The 24437-nt window shown below is 50.3% G+C and overlaps 1 protein-coding gene across 1 annotated transcript in view; it reads right to left on the bottom strand.

Annotated features, from left to right (window-relative positions):
• Foxo3 (forkhead box O3) overlaps nt 1-4948 on the bottom strand; it is a 73822-nt gene extending 68874 nt beyond the window's left edge. The window contains exons 1-2 of the mRNA XM_051175576.1: nt 4709-4948; nt 2974-3703 (exon numbers count right to left, since the gene is read on the bottom strand). Coding sequence (XP_051031533.1) covers nt 2974-3591 — 618 coding nt within the window. The 5' untranslated portion in view covers nt 3592-3703; nt 4709-4948. The remainder of the gene's footprint in view (nt 1-2973; nt 3704-4708) is intronic.
• Between the last annotated feature and the right edge of the window lie 19489 nt (nt 4949-24437).

Below are 24437 nucleotides of genomic sequence, written 5' to 3' on the forward strand. Positions count from 1 at the left end.
TGATTCTAAAAAGTAAGCCAGTGCTGGAAATGACTGGTCTAAATTCTAGCTTTCAAGGCCTCTTTCTTAATTCTTTAATTCTGTAATTTATCTTTTTTTTTCTTTTCCGAGACAGTCTTGCTACTAAATACTCCGGGAACTTACCATGTATATCAGGCTGGCCTCAAACTCAGAGACCGCCTGCATCTGCTTCCCGAGTGCTGTGAATAAAGGCATGTGCCATTACACCCAGCTTCATTCTGTAATCTTAAAGTGATAATTGTAGCTGGAGAATCACATGATGTTCTGGCCCAAAAAGTCACAAGAGAATTCAGTTTAAGACCCTGCATACGTGCCCTGTGTGCAAATGTCCGCAAGTTAGCCTGAATTCTAGACATTTTTAGAAGCCAAACATTCTAAAGAGTAACTCACAATTAAAGTGCAGATTTCCAAAATGACTACTCATTACAGGGGTGAGTTCCTAAAGCCAGATGCATGGAGAAGGACCACAGTTCGCTCCTGGCCTCTCCCCTTTCCCTCTTCTTCAACCCCACTAAACCAGCAAACAAACAAAAGAGACTGGCTGTTAGTCATGGATAAAACCAGCTCTCGTTCAAAGGGTCTTCTCTCTCCATCATTAAAGATATGGACATCCCTACATGGCTGTTTCTTTTGATGAAGGTCAACTTACAAAAACTTCAACTAAATTATATTCCTTCAAGTCTTCAAGGATTACTTGACATATATTCTTAGAATTAAAATAAGAATAATTATAAAACAAATACCCTGAAACACATAATAAGCCTTGAAATATTCTATTTATAGTATTTCATATGGCATTAGTCAGACAAAGATAGCAATGGGGGAAAAAAAAAAACTTCGAGACAAATAAAAGTTATAAAGCCACGTATGGCTATGTCCCTTGGATCTACTGAAATCCTGAAATCTTTCTGAAAACATGGACCAAACTCAATTTGTGGTTACTTTCAGTAGCCACTTTCTGAAGTAAATCTTTAAAAAAAAAGTAACAATTCAAACATACAACACTGGTATTATTTTTATAAACAAAATAACAAGAAACACTCCTTACCGAACTAAATTGCTTTTGTAATCCTAAAAATGAGAGGGCCAGGGAGATGGCTCAGCGAGTTAAGGCATTTGCCACTAAGACTAAGGATCTGAGTTCAACTCCCAGGATACACACGGTAAAAGGAGAGCCACACAAAAGTTATCCTTTTACTTACACACACACACACACACACACACACACTCTCTCTCTCTCACACACACACACACTCACTCTCATCCACTTATACTTCTCTCTCTCTCACACATACACACACATTCTCACAGTCTCTCACACACATATTCTGTAATACCCTCACACACACAAGACACTAATCAGGAAAGGTTAAAAACCCTTTCCTATACTAGTTATTACAGTTAAGTAACCCTTAATAGTCTATAGCTAAATTCAAATACGTAGGATTTAATTTCAAGTATGAAATTTTTGAGACATATTCCAAACTCCCAACTGCACTTTGCCCAGTTCTACACACACCTTGCAGACAACGTCCAAGGACATAAACCCTTCCATCCCTTTCAAAGCAGGGTTCAAGGCTATCACATCAGCAATGCTTTGAAACAGAAGCCCAACCCCTTCTGCAAACAACCCTCACCTCACACTAGTGTCAATCCTTTGGAAATCAATCAATAAAATCAGATCAAATATAAGACCTGTAACATCAGCATTTGAGTCATCTGAAAGGAGACAGGTTTGTGTAATGCTATCAAAGCACACATTTTGCGTTTAAACCATCCTAGCAAGCCTCCTGGGGACAGGACACTTCTTAGATGGCACTCCATCTGCAAGGCTTTTCAGTAAGCTTTGTTTCAGCTGTCCAGAAAATGAACTGTCACTTCGTACACCTAAAAACCTACAACCCAGAAGTCTCTGAGCACCACGACAGCAACGTGAGGAAGAAAACTGCCAATAAAAGGAAGCTGCAAGTGACAACTCCAGTGATGTGGACGCAGCTGGGGGGAATGGGCCTGGAGGTGCCCAGAAGAGCATGGCAGCCCAGCAGGGGAACAGGAAGTCATCACATCACATCACAGCCTTTCCTCACCTCTCACCCTACCACGTGTTGGGTGCCCTAAGAGGTTGAAAAGGAACACAAGTCTCTCTCCAGCTCATTTATAGGTAGAAGCCATCACGGCCCAACCCTGCTATCTATCAACCCTGCTCTCCCTGGAACATAGGTAAAAGCTCAGACCAGAGTCCATACCGCATGACATTGGCAGCAGGTGTAGCCAGAACAGTTTTGGGTGACAAACCTAGCCTGTTCCAAGCCCCAGAGCATTTTAGAGGCTACCTGCCTGCAGGCTTGCTGGAGTGACATCTCTAAAGAATAAGGGTGTGTAAGCAGGAAAGGTGTGAAAGCCGGCCAGGAAAAAGTCTGCAGCCATTGCTTTTTCTAATGGGATCGATTTGCCTGTTGGTGCAAACACCCACGGGCACAAGTTGGACCCAAGGATCCACATTCCGTTTCTAGCATCATGCTCCAGCCACTGACTTGAACGCAGTCCCAAACACTCCCCCCACACACGCCCCTTCCCTCCTCCCACACTGTCCTAGCTGCATCCCATTTCCATTCCCTCTATTCCAAAGTTAGCTGAGGACCTACCTCCCCACCGCGGTCGGAGTAATCCAGCAAGTACAAATGTCCCCATCCTTACCTCTCTAGTCCCCTGCCTACAGCCTCCTCACCTAGGCATGCCCAAGGCATGCTCGGGATCCTCCTTTTCCCACTCTTGAGGCCATCCCCTGACTTTCCTCCTCCATCTGCCGCCGCCCCCGCCTCCCCCCCACCCCAACAAGTCTCACAAGAGAGCGCCCCCCACCCCCAACCCTCTCAGGGCTCCAGCAGAATTCGCTTCCATAATACGCGCCTGGCAGGACCTGCCAGTCGCCAGCCCCTGGTAGGTACCTACCTTCCAGCCTGCAGAACTGTTGCTGTCGCCCTTATCCTTGAAGTAGGGCACGCAGCGCACCATCCACTCGTAGATCTGGGACAAAGTGAGTCGTTTGTCCGGGGAGCTCTCGATGGCACGGGTGATCAGGTCGGCGTAGGACAGGTTCCCCCAGGCATTCCGCCGCGAGGAGCATTTCCTCGGCTGCCCGGAGCCCCCAGCCGCCCCCGGCTGCGGCGGTGCCAGTGGCTGCTGAGGCTGCAGCGGCGTTTGTGTGCCCCCGCTCAGCGCGCCCGCAGTGGACGCTGGCCCGGAACCGAGGTCCGGCCCTCCGGGAGCCAGCAACCTGGCCGAGTCTTCGAGGAGTAACCCAGCGCCCAGAGTGCTGCTCAAGCCGCCACCGATCACCATGGCCGAGCTGGCTCGGCCGCCGCTGTCCTCGTCGTCTTCATCGTCGTCCTCCTCGGGGATCATGGAGTCTGCGGCCGTCTCCCCCGAGGGCTTGGCCGGGCTCGCCTGCAGCTCCGGCCTCTGCAGGGGCCACGTACAGGAGCGCGGCCGACTCTGGGGCTCAAACTCTGGATCCAGCTCCACTTCCAGCGGAGAGAGCGGGACCGGGGAGGCCGGTGCCTCTGCCATCTTCGCCGCCTGCCCGCCGCCCGCGGCTCGGGCTCTCTCGCGGTCCTCTCGTGCCCAGGCTGGGTGAGGAGGGAGAAGATCGGGGCGCCGCGAAGGCTCGGGCTCCGGCTGCCTAGGAAGCGCCAAGAGAGAGTTGGTTATCCCGTGCGGGAGCCTGGTCCTCCGAGACTCCTCTCCCGCCGCCGCCGCCACCGCCGCCGCCTCCTGGAACGGGCGGCCCTGGCTGGGGACGTGCGTCCCGCGAACCTGGCGCTGCAGACGCCGCCCCCTGGCCAGGCCGCCCGGGAGACGCAAGCGAATCGACGGCCGCGCGCGGGGCAGCCCCCTCCCCCGCTGCCGCCGCCAGCTCCGCAGGTCTCTCCCGGGCTGGGTGGCGGGGCCGGGGGAGGGCGCAGGGGCGGGGGCGGGGGGCGGGAGGGCGCCTGCGCCTGTGAGTGGGCAGCGTCCAGACCCCGGCGGCGGGCGGGCGGGAGGGCGGGAGGGCGGGCGTGCGTTTGTTTATGTTTCGCTCCGGCCCGCTCAAGTGCCTCCCGCCCGGGCGCAGCCCAAGTCAGAAGAGTCCTGGGCTCCTCTCCTTCCAGGGCCTGCGAGTCCTCCCCCCACCCCACCTCCCCCGCCCCGCTTCCCAGCACACCCCTCCCAGACGAGTGGCCCGAGCCTAGGGTGGCGCAGCAACTCCCGTCCCTTCCTCTCCACCCGAGGGCCAGCAAGGCGAGCGTGGGGGTCTGGGCACAGACTGGCCAGGGTCACTTCCAACAAGGGACGCAGGGCCGACTCCGCTGGAGCGGCCACCGCGGGGCCCTCCGCCCCCTTCCCGGCCAGAATCGGCAGGGAGGAAGCAAGTGGGAGGAACATAAATCTTCCAACAGGTCGGGGAGCGCCAAATCGCTCGGGCTGCCAGAAACCCCGGACCAGCACGTCCACCACCTCCTGGCTCCCGCTGCTGCCATCTTGACAGGTCCCCCCTTCCCTCAAGTCCTTTAAAGACACCCGCGGGAGAGGGGGGAGAGTACTCCGAGTCACGGGGAGGGGGAAAGGGAAGCGCCTGGCCCAGCTCGGAAACAGATCCGGAGTCACCGGGAAGGCGGCCGCCCCGCCGCACAGCCCCGGCGCCTACCTCGGCTCCTTCCCTTCAGGGACGAGGCGGGAGGACGCACGATTCCGAGCGAGCCCTGGGCACCGCGACGAGGGGACGCTCGGGCCGCCGCCGCCGCAGCCCGCGGGAGGAACCTCCTGTCAGCCTGCGCGCCGCCGCCTTGCACATCCCTCCTCCTCCCTTCCACGAGCAGGGCGGCCGCGGCAGCAGCACAAAGTTATAGACACACGCAGCGAGCCTCAACCTAGGCTGACGGCGGGGCGGGTCCCCGCCCAGGGGGAGGGCAGGGGCGGGGGCCGCCAGAGCTGCCGTGCGTGCGTGCTCAGCCGCGCCTGCGCGGGGCTGCGGGAGTGGGGGCGGGCGGGCGGGCTGGGCTGGGGCTCCGCCGGCTCCCGCAGCCCCGCCGCCCACTGAGGGTGCCCCTCGCGCCCGGCCACTCCAGCGGCCGCTGGCCCGGGACGGCGGTGCAGCGCAGCGCGCGCCCTCTCCGCTCCAGGGCCAGCGTGTGGCCTGCGCGCCGGGTTCGGAGCCCGCTCTGGTCATCTGGTTCCTCGTTAGAACCTGACACCAGCTAACACCCGAGACAAGGCTGGAAGCGCGCGCGGAAACACCGGCCAGCGGAGATCGCGGCGGGCGCCAGGAGGTGTGGACCGGCGCGCGGCCACGGCCGTGCTTCGCTTTCCACGGATTCCGAGGCAAAGCGGGAAAAGTGTGAACTCAGGAAGGAAAGTGCAGTGCGCCCCGGGCTCTGACAGCAGGGGCAGACGCCGAGCTGGAAGCGGGCAACAGTTTCACTGTGGTAAAGCCGCCGACTACACGCTTGATTTGTTTACTTCTCTTTTAAGTCTTTAGGCTCTAACCAGCACCTTCACAAGCGCTTATCCCCGGCCTGTGCCTCTAAGGCCGCGCGGGTGTGCTTTCCTGGCCCGCACGCGGCATGCACACCAAAAGCCTACCCGTTGTGGTTCACGTGTGTCTTTCAAAGCAAGATCGTCCCGGGCTCTGCGGATTAAAAGTCAGAGCTCCCACAATAACAACCCAGGACGCAAAAGACGAGCAGCCGAGACGCTCCTGCAAAGGCCGCCTACCCTGGGACTCCGGCCCCCAGGCTGTGCGCGCCACCTGCCACTCAAGTGACGTGCGGGCCCGCCCCTGCACCAAGCTAGTTCGACGCGTGCAAACAGATGATGTCATCGCCTCCACACGCGCGTGACCCCGGAGCCCTGCGCCGCGTCGCCATTCGCTGCGCCGCTCCCTCGTCAAGCCACGCCGCGCGCTGACTGGCCGCCGCCGCCAGTCTCCGGGCCCCAGACGCCCCCTCTCTGCCCGTCGCCCCCGCCCCCAGCAAATAATAAACAATCGAGTAGAGTTGGGAGGGAGGGAGGAGGCGGAGAGCCAGGGCGCTCCGGGAGACAGCGGACGGCGGGAGGACAGGGGCGATCGCGCGGTGGCGGGGGCGCGGAGGAAGGCGGCGGACCTGAGCGGCACGCTCCGCCGGGGCAGGGAACTTGCACAACCTCGGCCAGCGGAGCCTGCCAGTGCGGCGTGCGCTAGGGCCTCGGGTCCCGGGAGGGGCGCGGGGCGGGGCCTGGGGCGGGGCGGGGCCCGGGTGTGCAGAAGCCCGCAGGCGGAGCCGAGCGACACGTGCGTGCGGGAGGGGGGGGCGCGCTGCACGGACTCGGCCGGGACGCGCGGCCCCGGCGGCTCGCGCGCTTGTTTACCAGCGCACGTGTATGTGTGTGTAATTTCTGAGATGGAACGCGGGGCTGGCGCGTGGGGCCGCCCGCGTCGGCGGAGGGACGCGGTGAGCTGAGGCCCGGGCGCTGCGGCCTCCGCGAGCGCTGCTTGGCGAGGCGGCCCGGCTGGCCGGCAGGCTCTTCGCGCAGAGCCGCAGGGCTCGGGCCGCGCGTCGGGGCGGCGAGGTTCGCGCGCCGTCCCGGCTGCTGCGGACACGACAGGCGCCAGCCCGAGAGACTCTGCCGCCCCTGCGCGCTGTTCGGGCTCCCGCGTTCACGAGAACAAAGCCGCAGCCTTAGGGACACACTGGTGCACACACCTGGAGCCTGGGGACACACTGGTGCACACACCTGGAGCACGAGGTGGACTCGGCAGCCTGCGTGGTCGGTGCCCTTGCTCCGAATAAGCCCAGTCTTTTAAGGCAGCGCGTGGCTCGGCTCACGTACAAATAAATGCATTTCCAGTCACCTCCGCTTGACTTTGGGAAGGGAAGCTGAAGAAAGGAATTTTGCCTTCTAGGTTGGCCAGCTACCTTAAGATCCGCCCCTGTCTGCTCCGATAAGAAACCCCGAACCTGATTGTAGTTTCCAGCCTGGCAACGTAGATAATGATGTGGGGTCTCAAACTCAGCGTCTAGTGCCCGTGTTCCAAATGCAGATGGGGATTTGTGGAGAGGTTAGAGTTATTACCCATAGCCTGGTGTTGGGTTCTGTTTCCATGTCCAGAAGGGCTTTGTAATGTGCAACGCAAACTCCAAAGATTTCCTTACTGAAAAAAAAAAAAAAAAAAAAAAAAAAAAAAGCATCCTATGAAAGAAATCGATGCTTCTGTAAATCTAAGCAGTCCGTTCCATTAGTGTAGACCTGCAAAAGTAAAAAGAATGTGTTAACACTGGCTGGGCTCTGAGCCATTAGATTTTCTCTATAAACGTGCTGAGTGTTCATTTACAGAGTGCATATCCTAAGAGCGTCCAAAACTGGACAGTATAACAGTCTGGATTCATTGCAAGCATTCTGACCCGGAGAGTAGGGAATGGGGACCAGGCACACGATGCCATTTATCTCAAAGACTTGGAGTCTTAACTGGTGCCATAAGAAATGTTTAAACGTTAAATATTTCAAGTTTGAAATCCGTGCAAGGCAAATCAAGGACATGCATAAAGTGTTGGGTGTCCGATGTGTGAGGTTCACCCAGAGAAACTTTGACAACACACTGAACCTCAGATATGGTTCCCTTTCTGTAGCTGGAGTTTTCTTTGGGCCTTCAACCAGCTTCCAAATAAAGACACGGAGATGTATTATCCATTATGAATGCTCAGCCTTAGCTTAGGCTTCCCATTAGCTTTTTCAACTTAATATTTCTATTCCCCTGTGTTTTGCCTCGTGGCTTTTTGACCTTTCTTTCATTCTGTGTCCCATTTTCCTCCTTCCTCAGTGACTGACTGTCCCTGGTGTCTCTTTTTCTTTCTTTCTTTAAGCCTACACTGCTCTTCTTGCTTAACTCTCCCTGCTCAGAAGGTCTGCCTGTCCCTCCTCCCTCGCTATTGGCTGTTCAGCTTTCTATTAGACCAATCAGGTGCATTAGGCAGGCAAGGTAAAACAGCAATATATCTTTCTGTAATTAAACAAATGCAACACATCTTTACATAGTTGAATATTCCCCAATACCCTTCCCTTCACCTGCCCTCTGTAGATCTCCTGTCTATCTATCTCCATTTCCTCCCACGACCTTGGTTTCCATCTAAACCTTATTATTATAGAAAGCCGAGGAAGCATGGTGAGTGGTTACACAGTTGAATGCCCAGGTTATCTTTAAGGTAGACAGCTTCCGTTTTTACATTTAAGACAGGGTCTCTTGTAGCCCTGGCTGGCCTTGAACTCACTATATAGCTAAGGTTGGCCTTGAACTTCTGATCATTGTAACTCCTGAGTAGTGATTACAGGTATGTGACAACGTACCCACCTCTTGTTTATTTCCATGAATGATTTAAGGTGGTGATTATCCACTCTCCTGTAAATTCAACTACTAGAGGAAAAACATTTAGATGTAACCTAAGAACGGTGAATAAAAGCATCTGAAGACCTCGCTGTGAGGGGGCTGGGAAGAGGTGCAGGCTCGGCTTCCTCGGGGACCACTGCTGTACACCTAGCACAACCCTCCCCATGGCAGGCCATGGTGTTCCTCTAACCCCAGAGCCCACATTCTCCTGCTGCTGAGCACCACGTGTGACAGAGCACGCTTGCTTTTGTTCTGAGTTGGCGTCTAGGTTATCTCAACAAACACGTGACCCAGCTATAAAGGAGAACGTCCCCAACATTCAGGCCTGTGGCTGCTCCCCAGCCCTGTCCTTCCTCTGTCTTCTCAGCAAACCTGTCACCGTGAAACGTCTTTGTTGAACATCATGGACCAAAGCACAGAGCGGTTGTCCTGTGGGTGTCACCCCGGGCAATCTTTGTCATCGCTGGCTCTCCAAGAGGACCTACACCTCCTACCCTCTTGCTTCCCGCTTCCTGCCACAGGCATGACCTGATGACGCCCTGGAAAGCCTCCCCAGCCTGTAGTTCATCTGGAGGGCAAATATGCATTTAAGAGCACCGGGAGCCCGGGCACCACCAGGGAGTGATTCCCTCAGATAAAATGGGATGTTGACAGTGACGATATGAGCAAAAGGGCCAAGACCCTGCTGGGGAAACCCACAGGGACAGCTGGCCAGAGCTAGTGAGAGATCACCAACTCCGGACTGACAGCTGTGGAACCTGCACAGGACGGTGGCGATGGGTGGACTGGGCAGTTTATGAGGCCACACTGGCAGTGGGTCCAGGATCTGTCCCTAGTACATGAACTGGGTTTTTTGGAGCCCATTTGCTAGGAGAGATACCTTGCTCAGACTAGACAGGGGGAAGAGCCTTGGTCAGGCCTCATGGTAGTGATGGGACAGATTTCTCTGATTCACCACAGGAGGCCATACCCTATCTGAGGAGGGGACAGGGGATGGGGTGAGGGAAACGGTGGGGGGAGCAGGATGAGGGGAAGGAGGACTTGGATTGGTATGTGAAATTAAAAACTAAAATAAATATATTATTAAAAATTAGGAGGATGGTAAATTGAGCTGAGTTCCGCTTTGGTATTAGGAGGTAAGAACAGCTAACCTTTGCTGTCACAGTGTGCTCTGACCCCTGACCTGAGCACTTAGTTGCAGGTTAAGCCCTGCAGAGCTCTTAGGAGATTGGTTCCACAGCACTGAACGATGAGAAAATTGCAAGTCCACGCTTGTGAGCTCGGTCTGACTCCTCCATTTACCAGCCCTTGACTTTGGGGGTGTTTTCATTCCTAGAGTCCTGGCTCCAGATTGGGCTAAGTGACAATATGGACCGAAAGCATTTGGGTTCCACCGCACTGTACTAAGGGGGTGCTCTAACACAAGGATGGGGCACCGGGACGGCTCAGCTAGAGCCGTGCGTGCTTTCTGCCAAGTCTGGCGGCTTTTGGCCTTTACACCTATGAGAAACTGATTTCTGCACATTGTCTGACCTCTGATCTCCACATGCCCACCATGAAAGGCTTGTCCCCCATGTAGATGTATTCACATGCTAAATAAATAAATGTTTAAAAGTTGTTTTTGAAACATAGAAGATAGCCAAGCTCCATTTTTGCGCCAACTTCATTTACATTCTGAGGGCAGAGTCTGGCTTTGAAGGTTTTCTTTCAACATTTGCCAGGCAAAATCAAAGGCTGGGTCAATGGAGACCCTGATGCAGGGATCACCCCCTCTGCCTCATGCTCCTGTGTCCACTGGCACAAGAAGAGGGCTGTTCCACTCAAGGAGGCAGGTACACACACACACATGCACACACACATGCACTCACTCACACGCATGCACTCACACTTACACACATGCACATACACACATGCATACTCGCACACATGCACTCACACACACATGCACACACATGCACTCACACTCACACGCATGCACTCACACACACATGAACTCACACTTACACACATGCACTCACACTCACACACATGCACTCACACTTACACACATGCACTCACACATGCATACTCACACACATGCACACACATGCACTCACACTCACACACATACACTCACACACATGCACTCACACTTACACACATGCACTCATGCACTCACACACACACGCACTCGCACACACACACACTCACATATACACACATGCACTCACAGACACACTCACATACACACTCACCCACACACATACCCCACCTCAGTTTGTCCTCAGAACTACCTGCCAGGATAGAGGTATCCCTCCCATTTTATAGGAATTTATAGAGGTATCCCTCCCATTTTATAGGAATTTGCCTCGGGTCACACAGTGAGGGGCTGCCTCAGAATCTGGTTCAGTATCTGAACCCAAGGCAGGTCTCAGCCTTGCTTTGCTTCCCTGGTCACAGGCCCAGAGAGAAGGAGCTGCAGCCCTGCCATAGGGCATTTACCAAAAGTAGCTGGGGTCAAAGGAGCCACAGGACACCCCACCCCCAAACCCGCACTTCCACAGCCAGCCCAGAGCTGTGGGTGGTCTGGCCAACTCTGCCCCCATGTGGCTGTTTGGTGTCCTTGCGGGTGTTTTCTGATACTGTTGCCAGTATTTTACAAAGAGGCTTTACCTGAGAGACGGATCTACAACTCTTGAATTATTAGAAAATCCAGTGACAGCAGCCTCCTACACTGTCGTCATCTGGCCTCTGCTTCCAAACTCGCTCTGTTAGAGATGGTCCCCTCATTGTGCGCACTCCCTGGTCTCTGAGCATTAAATTGCCCCCCGCCCCACCCCAGCTTGAACCTGACATTCTACCGCCGGTGGGACTTAGTACATTGCAGCTCGTGGACACAGTTGTGTTGTAGTTTGGAATAGACACTGTGGGCTGTTTACACCCCAACACGCAGCAAATCAAGCCTGCCTGCCTCCTTCCCGTCCCTCCTCCCTCCCTTTTATTTCTGTTAGCTCCTTAGCCAACGCACTGTCACCCTGCCCTCTTTGGCCGCTGTCTCACATCTGGACTGGAAGTTTGTTCTCAATAGAAAGTAAAGGGGAAGAGCTGCCTGAAGTAACATACGCCTGTAATCCCAGGACTCTGGGTCCTGGGCCAGAAGGATCAACAGTTTGAGGCCAGCATGGGGCCTGGGTGTGTGTGTGTGTGTGTGTGTGTGTGTGTGTGTGTGTGTATGTGTAAACTGAAGGACTTTAAAAACCACACCCAGGGCTGGAGATGGCTCAGCAGTTAAGAGCTCTTGCTGCTTTTGCAAAGGACTGGGGTTCAATTCCCAGCACCACATCAGTCCACTTGTAACGGCAAGACAGCTCCAGGAGATCTGAAACCCTAGGCATCTGAAGGCACCTGCAGTCATATGCACATACCCACATGTATACTCATGTACCTACACATAATCTTTTAAAAAAAATAAAAATTCTGTTAAGCTTAAGAAAAACCCAAACCTCTGCTTAGCATCTGACTGCATTATCTAGCCTTGTGTTTAAAGAACTTCAGTTCAATAGGGTAAAGAAATACTCAGAAACTAAACTTGATAGACAACAAAACCAAAAATAAACAGAAAACTAATATTTTCTTAATTTTAAGGATGAACCACTGGGCTGACAAGAAAGCAAGAAAATCAGAAACAAAGCTTATTTCAAAGAAAGGAAGGAAGGAAGAAGTCCCCAGGCTTGCCTGAGATTGACAGAATGATACACATTTTGCCCATAAAGCTGGCTCCCAAGGAACTGTAGTAAAGATGCGTATAAAAGTGGTCTGCTTTGCAGAAGACTGAGAAAACCTGAGCCTGTGCTGATATCAGTGCAGAAAGATGCCCTTCCCTGAGAAGTCACACCTGTGGCAGGCTGGTAAGACGATGAGGCAAGACCGTGAGGGTATGTAGCTATCAAGCAGCATCAGTTCCTGTGCGTGATACTCTAAGCAGCTATCAGAATAAGCACAAACCCTCTCCAGAAAGTTATCCTGGACCCAGACCTCGAAGAAGCCTCACAAAAAAACAGTGTCAATTACAGAAGCTGCTGTCCAGAAAACAACAAACAAGGACTCTGGGCTCTGCATAAATGCTGACAGAGCCAAAGGCATGAGACAAGCAAATGCACTCATCTGTTTAAAGACAGTGGCGAAGGCTGGCAGTGCTTGTGGACACCCAAGCCTGGTCTACAGAGTGAGTTCCAAGACAGCCAGGGTTACACGGAAAAGCGCGGTCTCTAAATAAATAAATAAATAAATGAGAAGTTTGAAAGTCTAAGAAATGAAAACTGGATTGTTTTGTTCTGTCACTGGGTCTAGCTATGTATAGCCCGGCTGGCCTCAGACTTGCCATCCTCCTCACCTAACCTCCTGAGTGCTGGAATTACAGGCTTGGGCCTCTACACTCAGATCTAGCTTCTCCCTTCTTATTTCCCAGCTGGATTTTAGATCTGGGAAGACATGGAGCACAGTTGGACACATTTTGTTACTGTTTGACCACTAAAGGAAAGAAACAAAATGTTCAAGTTTTCTTTTGAAATCCAGTCTTAGAAGTGTAACTGTGAAAACCCTTAGTGTAAGACAGGAGCTGAGAAGACAGAAGTCAGTTGTAGGGCCCTGCATGGACCCCCGAGCATCTTGAGCAAGCCTGAAGCTGTTGGCTGGAACTCCTTGTTGGTACTCTCCCTGTTTTGATAACACACACTGTGTGACAACACACACCTCATGAGGAGGAGCTAAGTCTAAAATTCCTGTAATTTTCCACTGTGCTATAAGTCGGTATTTAAGCCCATTCCATCCCCTCAATAAACGGCATTCAGCATTTGGTGTTCCGACATTGCCATTGAACGAATGACCCGCTGTCTTGTCTTTATTTCAATCTCCAGGCCTTTGCCCGATTCATGGAACAGATCGCTACAGTCAGTGTTAGTGTAGTTTCCGGAGCAGACCAGCAGGCAATGGACCTGGTAAGTACGTGATCTGCTTTTTATTTCATTCCTCATCTTAAGAAAGGAGCAAGTGTCCCTGGTCACTTGTTAGATCTATTTAAATGCCCGGCTGTTGGAACCTTAGTTACAGATTACATGCTACTTCAAGACCTTGCGGACATACCCATTGCTCTTCGGAGTAAGTTGTGCCTCTCTGGTGCAATTTGGTGTGTGCACTAATACCAAGTTTTCAGGAGTTGTCTGACACTAAAGCCCCCATGGGGTGTGACTTGGGGCCCAAAGGACATTAAGTCTGATTGTTGTTCTTCCTGTAACCACAGCTTGAGATGGAGTAAGCCTATAAACGAGAAGGTGATGGAGGAAAAATGAAGTTTAGCCAAATCGGTATGTCTGATGTTGGTGTCAGTTTAAAGATGTTAGGCTGCCCAGATAGACACCATGCCTACGTAATAGTAAAACCCTGGCACGGGAGTCTGAGGAGCAGCGCTACCATTGAAATGGGTGACAGAATCACCAAGTAAGACATAACGTGAGGAGGAAGTGTCAGGTCCCCCAAACTGGAGATATTTTATGAAAGACCACTTTCCCACACTCCCACACTCACATGGCACTCGGAGCCCTTGTAGACTCTCAGTCCTCTGCTGTATCGTACGAAGGCTTAGTTTTTCATGGAAGGGGACTCTAAACTTCTATATTTGAAACAGACAATGAAGCTGAGTGAATAGTTCTGTAAATGGGTGCACTCCCAGGGCCCCCGAATGTCTGGGGACTGGTCACCTGTATGGAGTCATTCAGAATCAGGTCTCGCCGTCCTTTCAAGGACGGAAAGCCCTTGGAATGTAGGTATTTTTGACAACCCATAAAAAAGATGAGTGGGCCTTTTATTTTCTTCACTTGTTGGTCACAAAAATACATCCCTGAAGAAGGAGTGGGTTGTCATGACAACTCTGATCAGAAGTTTTCACATGGAATGCATGGGGTTTGGATCCCAACAAGCTGACCTTTCTCGGAAACCAATGTGTCATCCCACACCTGAAAACTCTCTGGATTAATTGACAACACACAGTTCCTTTAACTGCTTCGTTCAGACTGGATTTGGAAGAAATCAGAGGTCCAGTCTAAAGGAGATCACAGGGCCCCTGAACCCCCCATCCCATAAATTTGGTAGTATTGATAAATTGTCCTTCTAAACTGAGCACTCCCCAAGTAAACAGTTAAAGAGCACTTCTTTCTCCAGGGAATTAAAAGCAGTCTACAGGTGTGTTAAGTTGGGTCCTTTGTCTCTGTCACAGTTGTACGTGTAAATTAAAGTGGTCAGGCCAAAGTTTAATCAACTGCATCCAACACATACTTAGTAGATGGTAATGTGAGGCAGCTTAGAAATTTCCTTCTAAACCCATAATGTCACCTTTCCTGAGGAAATTTCTTTCTCTTAGATATAAAACAAGTTTATTGGCCTTAAATTACAGGTTACCCAACATGAAACAAAGATATCAAGCTGTTTTTTAAGGCATGTATTTTTGTTTTTTTACTAGTTTTTTTACACTTGAGGAAGTCCTCTAGTCTTCACCAACATATACTCCCCCTTCCTTGCAGCAAGAAATACAGCATACATATAGAAAACTGCCAAACAGTTTTCATCTTATGCTGCTGGTCCAGCTTAATGGCTGATTACGGAGAACACTGGTGACCAGTGAAGCACTCAGTATGTAAAGGTACTTGTTACAAAGCCTGGTGATGTGAGCGTGACTCTTAGGACTCAGGAGGGAAGTGAGAGGGGAGAACCATCTCCACCAAATTGTCTGAGCCACACACATCACACCACATACATATCACAAACACACACCACAGTCACATCTACACACACACGCACACACACACACACACACATCGCCCCAACACACATCACACATACAGGCACATTTACATTTACACATATACACATCACAGACATTTACACACACATCACAAACACACACCACAGTCACATTTACACACACACATGCACAAAAAATTCACAGTCACATTAACACACACATGCACACACACACACACACACCGCCCCAACACACATCACACATACAGGCACATTTACATTTACACATACACACATCACAGACAGACATTTACACACACATCACACACACACACACACACAAACTGTACAAAGTTGGGTTATTTCCCTGTTGTGTTTTCTTCTTTAGGAGCAATGGGCTGGAACAATCACATTTAGCTATTATGTATTCAGTACCTGTACGGAAACAGAGCATGTAGAAGAAGCATCTGCATGTCTTCAGTCTTGGTGAAATCCAATATCCCCGTAAAGGAGATAAGGTTCTCCTCACTTAGGAAACGGAAGGCCTGGCCAACTATATGGATCACATTCTCCTCACGTCACCTCAAAGCCTCACCCTGCCTTCTGCTGCCTTCATCATCCTCTGATCGGGTTGAAACATGTCACACGTGGTCCACAGTCCCTCCCACAGTCAGCGAACCCCTAACTGTGGCCTCATCTGTATCCGATTCCCATGGGTCAGCACACTTCTCTGGCCATAAAGGCTTCCTCCCAAAGGCTTGCTCTTGACTAAACCAGTTGGTTCTGTTTGGTCTCAGTCTTAAAAAAAAAAAAAAAAAAAAAAAAAAAAAAAGTCTGCTGGGGCCAGGTGAGGCCTCACTGTGGAGAGAACTCTGGACCAGAGCTCTTGCTGGGGCACTCTGCTTCACCCTCAGCTCACCTGGTGCATCCTTCCCCAAGTCTCACTTCCCTCCTCTTCAAAAACCCAGAAGATGGAAGGGTCTCCCATGACCATGGATCAGTAGGATCAACACAGTGAAAATGGCAATCTTACCAAAAACAATCTACAGATTCGATGCAATCCCATCAAAATCCCAGCACAATTCTTCACAGACCTTGAAAGAACAATACTCAACTTTATATGGAAAAACAAAATACCCAGGATAGCCAAAACATCTCTGTACAATAAAGTATCATCTGGAGGGATCACCATCCCCGATTCCAAGCTCTACTATAGACCTATAGTAATGAAAACCACATGTTATCACCATAAAACCAGACAGGTGGATCAATGATACTGAACTGAAGACACAGAAATAAGTCCAAACACATACAGATGCCTGATTTTGACAAGCCAAAATTACATAGAGGAATCCAGATAGATCCACATCTATCACCATGCACAAAACTCAAGTGTAAGTGGATCAAAGACCTCAGTATAAATCCAGATGTGCTGATCCTGATAGAAGAGAAAGCTTGAATACATTGACACAGAAGACAACTTCCTGACTATAAATAACACCAGGAGCACAGACACTGAGACCTACAAGTAATAAATGGGGCCTCCTGAAACTGAGAAGCTTCTGTAAGGCAAAGGATGCTGCCAAAGACAAAATGGCAGCCCACAGAATGGGAAAATATCTCCACCAACCCCACATCTCACAGAGGGCTGACCTCCAGCATATATAAAGAACCCGAGAAACTATCAAAATACCAAATAATACAATTTTTAAAAATGGGGTACAGTTCTAAACAGAGAATTCTCAACAGAAAAATCTCAAGTGGTTGAGATATACTTAAAGAAATGTTTAACATTCTTAGCTATCAGGGAAATAACAATCAAAACAACTCTGAGATACCATCTTACAGCAGCTGATCAAAATACAAATGATAGCTCGTGCTGGCGAGGATGTGGAGCAAGGGGAACACTCCTCCATTGCTAGTGGGAGTGCAAACTTATACAGACACTTTGGAGATCAATATGGCAGACTCAGCTTTACCCCTCCTGGGCATATACCCAAAGGAAGCTCCACCACACCATAAGGACACTTATTCAACTGTGTTCAGAGAAGCTTTATTGGAAACAGCCTCGATGCCCCTCAACTGAAGAATGGATAAAGAAAATATGGTACATTTACACAATGGAGTAATACTCAGCTGTTAAAAAACAACGACGTCATGAAAGTTGAAGGCAAATTGACAGAACTAGAAAAAAATCATCCTGAGTGAGGTAACACAGACCCAGAAAGACAAACGTGGTATGTGCTTATAAGTGGACACTAGCTGTAAAGGATAACCATGTTACAATCCACAGCCCCAGAGAGGCTAGGTAAGAAGGAGGTCTCAGGAGGTGTGTGTGGGGGGGGGGTGGATCTCCCTGGGAAGAGGAAATAGAAGAAATCTTGTGGGTGGACTGAGGACAGAACGGGAAGAGAACATGAGGGATCAGGTTGGGGGGACCCCGGGCCTCTCCCCACACCTGTGATGTAGCAGGACACACAGACTCTCTCTCTCCACTGTTAAGCCACGGGCCCAGTCCACAGAGATATCAAGAAAAGCAGCCTATGGCCTTTTATCAGATCAGGGTATCATGGGAGCTGTAGAAAGTTGCACTGCATGTATGAAACCCTTCGCAGGTGCCTAAGGCAATTGTGGCCACGATAAAACATGCCAGTATGCCTCTGTGCAAAGAGGGAAGAAAACTTTACAGTTACCAGAATTCAACATGACTTCTACTCTTAAAGTCTTGGCTGCAGGACAGTCCGGCTTGTTCCCCTCTCTCAATGGACACAAGGCAGAACCACACTGTTATGAGAACACTGGGCACCTTTAACACCAGAAGAGGGTCTTATATGTAAAAAGACTTGGGGAAAAAGGTTCTAAAGGACATTTTCTACATGACTGCCAAGTCTCTCTGTTTCTATGTCCTTACTTCCTTTCATTAGAAACAAAGCTAAGGGGGCTAGAGATGGCTCAGCAGTTAAGAACACTGACTGCTCTTCCAGAGGACCCGAGTTCAATTCCCAGCAACCAGCTCATAACTGTCTGTTTCAGGGGATCCAACACCTTCACACAGATATAAATTCAGACAAAACACCAATGCACATAAAATAAAATAAAATCTTAAAGAAATAAAGCTAAGGAAAAAATACAAGCACCTCGAATTCTGCTCAGAGGACACTAGGCTCTGTGCATCTGTCTTAGCTGAACTGTACCCATTGCACCAAAAAGAATAAGCTAGAGAAGATAGATCCTGTTTATTATTTATTTTGATTTTTGGAGACAGGGCCTCACTAAATAGCCCTGGCTGATTTCAACCTGCTATCTCCTACTTCAGCACACCCCCAGGTTTAGGCTTACAGATGACATGCACCGCCACACCTGGCAGAACGCCCCTTTTGAAACAGAGATGAGCTTTATGAACTCTTGTACTCTGGGTTTTACCATCAGGCCCACCTCTCCACTCCAATCTTGCATAACTTTGAGAAACTGAATAGTTACTGAACAGTGACTCACCCCAGAGATGAACGAGCCTCGCAATCCGGATCTTTTTCTCCTGGAAGCATAAAACTTCAAAACCGTCTTGGGATACGACACGGAGCCTACCAGTGGAGGACCTCAGCAAGCGCTTGCCTGTGTGAAGCCTGCAATTAACTAGGGTGGGTTGGTCTGCTTTGCAACTGCATCTAATGCTATCCGCACACTTCCGGCGCCACTGGATCCTGCCATCCTTGCTGGAAGCATCCAGAGAGTTGCTTGACGTCCATCTCTTTGTGAGTGTGGATCGTCATTAACCCGTTAGCTGTGTGTGCCCTACTCTGGCTGCTGCGGAGTGCCAATGCCCTCCTGATCTTTGTAAAATGGCCAGCATTGAGGATATCTCTATGTGCATTTGGCCGCATGCCAGGGGCCTCCAGCCATGTGCTGCAGGCAGCAGCTGACCCGTGTGTTTGATTGCAGCCTTCCAGGGTGCTGTACTAGCTGCATCCCTTCTTTCATTCTCAAATCCTTTTCTTGTAAAGCATCAGGCTTGCGCAAGAGGCCCATTCCAGAAACCGCTCCCACTGACAGAGCCCAGATCGGTATCCAGGTTTTTGTACTCTGTCCTAGAGCCATCTGAGACTGCACCACGGCTGCCCCCGGACCTCTGGATCCCTCAGACCAACTCTGAGCCCTCTCCCTCCTCTCTCTAGTGTCCATTCCGGTAAGCAGTGGCTCCTAAGGTTTTCTACCCATGAAGCACTGGGAGGCGCCAGGTGGGGAAGTCTTAGGAACTGCCTGATTGAAAGGCAAACATGGAGTTACATTGCATAGTGCAAACCATCACGAAAACACCATACACATTACGATGTCAAAGCCCCCAGCGGGCTGGCCAGAGGCCACACCCCTCAGCAATTGCTAGTGCGATGAGTCACCTCTAAAACAGGACCCTAACTTGCCGTGACGGGGACACTCGGACATACTCAGAAAGGGCTAAATTCATCCCAATGGACCAGGGTGAAGGAATCCATTATTCCCACATGGTGACGTGAAAGTCCCTCTGATGAAGGGTTGCTTCCCCCTCCAACCACTGCCTGTGTGTCCTCCAGGTCAAAGTTGCCTTGGTTCCGGCGGAAGTGGAGCGGTCCAGACAGCCAGGCTCTGTGGAAACCACTCTGAAACCTCAGCCACACCTCCCAGGTCTCAATGCATCTCCCTGGAAAATAGTCTTCTCCTTGACTGGCACCTGCCAAGGGTTGGCTTTGCTTGAGTGTAGACTCTGGGTCACCAGACTAGGGATGACACTGGCATCCCTAGTACGCTTGGCACGTCCCCAAGGAGTCAGTCCATGGCTACTGCATCTGTGGTACAGGGTGGGGACAGGCAGCGTGGCACACGACACCATTTTCTGGACACAAATAGCTGCCAGGCTCATTCTCACTGGCTTTATCACAGTGGGGCTGGTCACAACGGAGCGGCAAAGCAAGAAAGTACATCACAGTGCCCATTTCCTGTCGGTAACTTTCATGATCCAATTCCCAAGTGTCCACTTGTTTCACTGTGCACCTCAGATGGCTTTTACCAAGAAAAATAGAAAAAAGGAGAGAGAGAAAAGCGTCTTCCCACATGGTCACCCACCCTGAAGAGCAAGCGGGCGGTCACTAGCTGAGAGGGTTCCTCAGGGACCGGCTGGGTTTCTGATCTTCTCCTGCCATCTTGTGGCTGGGAGCCGAGCAGTCAGTCACGAAAAGTTCTGCTTTCGACTTCCTGCCACACTGGGATTAATTAGCAAGGCCTGATGGGATCGTGGGAAAGGGAGAGGCAGGGGAGAGAAAGACCCCTGCTCTCCTGGCAGTCCTGTGGCTCTCCTACCCACGATTCTAGAGAACTACATCAATATTAGTATGCATGCATGTGTATGTATGTATGTGTGTGCATGTATGCATGTACGTGTATGTATGTGTGCATGCATGTATGTGTGTGCATGTGTGCATGTGTATGTATGTATGTGTGTGCATGTATGCATGTATGCATGTGTATGTATGCATGTATGTATATCATGTATATGTGTATGTGTGTACAGGGTTTTCTCATGTAGTCCAAGCTGGCCTTGAATTCACAGCAGTCCTCCTGATTCATCCATAGTTACAGGTGTAAGTAATTTGGAATGCATAGTATATTATCCTTCAGTACCCTGTCCCCCAGGGGGCGTGCACTAGCTATGAGGTGGAGGATGCCTCCACCTCCGGAGTGCTCAGCTATCTGGTGCTGGGGATTGAATCCAGGGCTTGATGCTGAGCAAGCCCTCTACCGATTATGATAATTTCCCAGCACTATGACCCCCAAACCCCGAGGGACCCGTAGGCATAGTGAGTGCTGCACACCTGCAATCCTGACATCACCGGAGGAGCCGGCAAGACCAGAGAAAGAAGAGGTACAGCCCAGCCTTTCTGTCTGTAGCAGGAGCCAAAACTCATTCGTCTATACTGACACCCCACACACCTACCATACTGGTTTTCTTCGCCCACCCCAACTCCTCGAGTCAGGGTCTCACTATGTAGCCCTGGCTGGCCTGGAACTCACTGTGTAAACCAAGCTGGCCTTGAACTCACAGGGACCCTCTTGCTTTGGCCTCAAGTGATGGGATTAAATGCAAGTGCCACTATGCCTTCATGAGCCAAGCATTTCCGTTTCAAATATAACTTTTAGAAAACACTTGTTTTAAATATAATTTTAAAAATTAAACTTTTGAGTTGTGTCCGTTAGCACACAGTAGTAAGAATAACACTGATAGAGGTCGCCCGAGCTAACTCAGTTTCCCATAGTGCTGGCACCTTGTGAAACACAGCACATTAGCACAGGGACGCTGGCATGACTCAAACACCGTACTGAACAGTGTGTCTTGGCCACCCGTCTGTCGCTGTGATGAAACACTGTGACCAAGTCAGCTTGGAGAAGGACAGAAATGTTTGGGCTAACTGTTGTAGATGCTTAGTCCAGCAGCACCAAGCATGGGGACTTCGGTGGCAAACAGACCTCAGAGCGAAAACTAAGAATGGCACAAATCTCTTTTCTTATTAACTAATTAACTCCCCCCCTCTAGCCGGATCACATTTCCCCCTCTCTCCCCTCAACCTCCACAGCCCCATTCTCTTCAGAAAAGGGAAGACCTTCCATGTATATCAGCGAGCCATGGCTTGGCAGGTCACAGTGAGACTAGGCACCTCCTCTCCTATTAAAGCTGGTTGAGGTAACCCAGTAGGAGGGAAGGGTCCCAAACACAGATAACAGAGTCAGAGACAGCCCCTGCTCCCACTGTTAGGGGTCCCACAAGAAGCTACACAGTTATAACATATATGCAGAGTGCCTAGGTCAGCCCCATGCAGGCTTACTTGTTGGTTCAGTCTTTGTGAGCTCCTATGAGCCCAGGTTAGTTGATTCTGTGCGTTTTCTTGTGGGGTCCTTGGTCTCTCTGGCTGCCTTAATCGTTCCCACCCCTCTTACATAGGATTCCCAGAGCTCAGCCTAATGTTTGACTGTGAGTCTCATATTTGTTTCCATCAGTTGCCGAGTGAAGCCTCTCTGATGACAGCTGGGCTAGGCAACAATCTATGAGTACAGCAGACTATCATAAGGAATCATTTCACTGACTTTTTTGCTAGTCATGTTTGGTTCGGGCTCGGGCTCAGGCTCGGGTTAGGGTTAGGGTTAGGGTTAGGGTTAGGGTTAGGGTTAAGCTTCGGGTTGGGGTTGGGGTTGGGGTTCGGGTTCGGGTTCAGGCTCGGGTTCGGGCTCTGGCTCAGGTTCGGGGTCCGGTTCGGGCACGGGCTCCTTTTTAGGCTCGAATTCGAGGTTGGGGTTCGGGTTCGGGTTCAGGCTCGGGCTCGGGCTCGGGCTCGGGCTAGGGTTCAGGTTTGGGTTTATGCTCGGGTTGCGGCTCTGGCTCGGGTTCTGTAGGGACAGGAGCACTGCAGGGGTAGGAGCACACAGTCTGGGGAGCACCTCAAACTGCCTCCATCTCTCATCTCTATTATATTTTAACTTTAGTGTCTGTGTATTCATTACACATTAATATAAGGAGACATAATTGGTTTTAATGCTCATTTTGTATGACTTGACTTTGCTTATCCACTTTATAAACCTTTTTATTTGCAGATACTCTGGGATTTTATCCTTAGTAATCACACTATTTGAGAATTGGTCCTAACGTCTTCCTTTCTGTCTGTTTACCCTCTGTTTCCTTTTGTTGCCCACTCTGTCTGCAGAACTTCGAGTCAAGGAAGAGTCTGGAGTACATGTCCTTTCCCTGTATGATCTGACAGTGACAGCATCAGCTATTACCTCCACCCCACGCACCCCCACCCACCTCACTGACCCACCCACCCCACCTTCCCCCTCCCATCCCCTGACCCTACCCACCCCCGCCCCTGTGAGGAGAGCTACAGGCTTGCTTCCTTCTTTCAATTGTTTCCTAAGAGTTTAAGGTCCCCATCTTTTTTATTTGTGTGTATTATATGTGTGTTATATGCTCTTACCACTGAGCCCTCTCCTAGCCCCACAGAATATTCTTATCATGAATGCATATTGAATCTTATCAAATACATTGATTGGATTATTCTGTGGGTTACACTGTTTTTTATTTTTTAATTATTATTTTTCTTATTTTACATATTGATCCCAGCTCCCTCTCCCTCCCATCCTCCCATCTCACCCCCTCACTCCACAGGGAGGGTGATGCCTTCTAGGAGGGATCATCTAAATCTGTCAAGTCATTTGGAGTAGGGACTAGCCCCCCCCCTCCTGACTCTAGGTTAAGGGAGTATCCCTCCATGGGGAATGGGCTCCCAAAGTCCTTTTGTGCATCAGGAATACATCCTGGTTCCACTGTTTGAGGTCCCTTAGACTGCTCAGGCCTTCTAGCTGAGACCCACGGTCAGGGGATCTGAGTCAGTCCCATGCTGGATTCCCAGCTATCAGTCTGAGCGCCCATTAGCTCCCCCTTGTTCAGGTCAGCTGTCTCTGTGGGTTTCTCCAGCCTGGTCTGGACCCCTTTTCTTATCACTCCTCCCTCTTTGCAACTGTATTCCAGGAGTTGGGCTCAGTGTTTATTTGTGGGTGTTTGCTTCTGTTTCCATCAGCTACTAGAGGAAGGCTCTAGGATGACATAGAAGTTAGTTATCAATCTCATTATCAGGGAAGGGCATTTAAGGTAGCCTTTCCACTGTTGTTTACATTGTTAGTTGGGGTCATCCTTGTAGGTCTCTGGACTTTTCTACACTAATTGTTTTCCATTACTGAATTAGCTTTGCACTCTGACAATATTTTCTTGGTTATGATACATAACTTTTTTTTTTTTGAAACAAAGTCTACATGACCCAGACTAACTTCCTACTTGTGATCCTCCTGCCTCAGCCTCCCAAGTGCTAAGACTATAAGAATGCATTACTGAACACGATTTATAACTCTTGCATATGTTGCTGGTTATATTTGCTAGTATTTTGTTTACAGCTTTTGTGTTTAGACTCGTGAGGGACATTACGCTTTAGTTTCATTTTTTTGTTTGTTTGTTTGTCTATTGTTGTTGCTGGCTTTAATGTCAGAGTGACTCCAGCTTCCTGAGACAAGGGAAGTGTCCCTCCACTCAAGGACTTCTCCAGGGAAGTCACCTGAGCCTGGAGACTTCTTTTCCAGGAAGTTTAAGTTACTGGTTCTGATCCGTTCTAGGACTTTCCCGACTGTCTGTGTCATACTGTGTGAGTCTCAAGTTTGTGTTTTCCAAGGC

The sequence above is a fragment of the Phodopus roborovskii genome, unplaced genomic scaffold (genome assembly GCF_943737965.1).
Source record: "Phodopus roborovskii unplaced genomic scaffold, PHOROB, whole genome shotgun sequence".
NCBI classification, from domain to species: domain Eukaryota; kingdom Metazoa; phylum Chordata; class Mammalia; order Rodentia; family Cricetidae; genus Phodopus; species Phodopus roborovskii.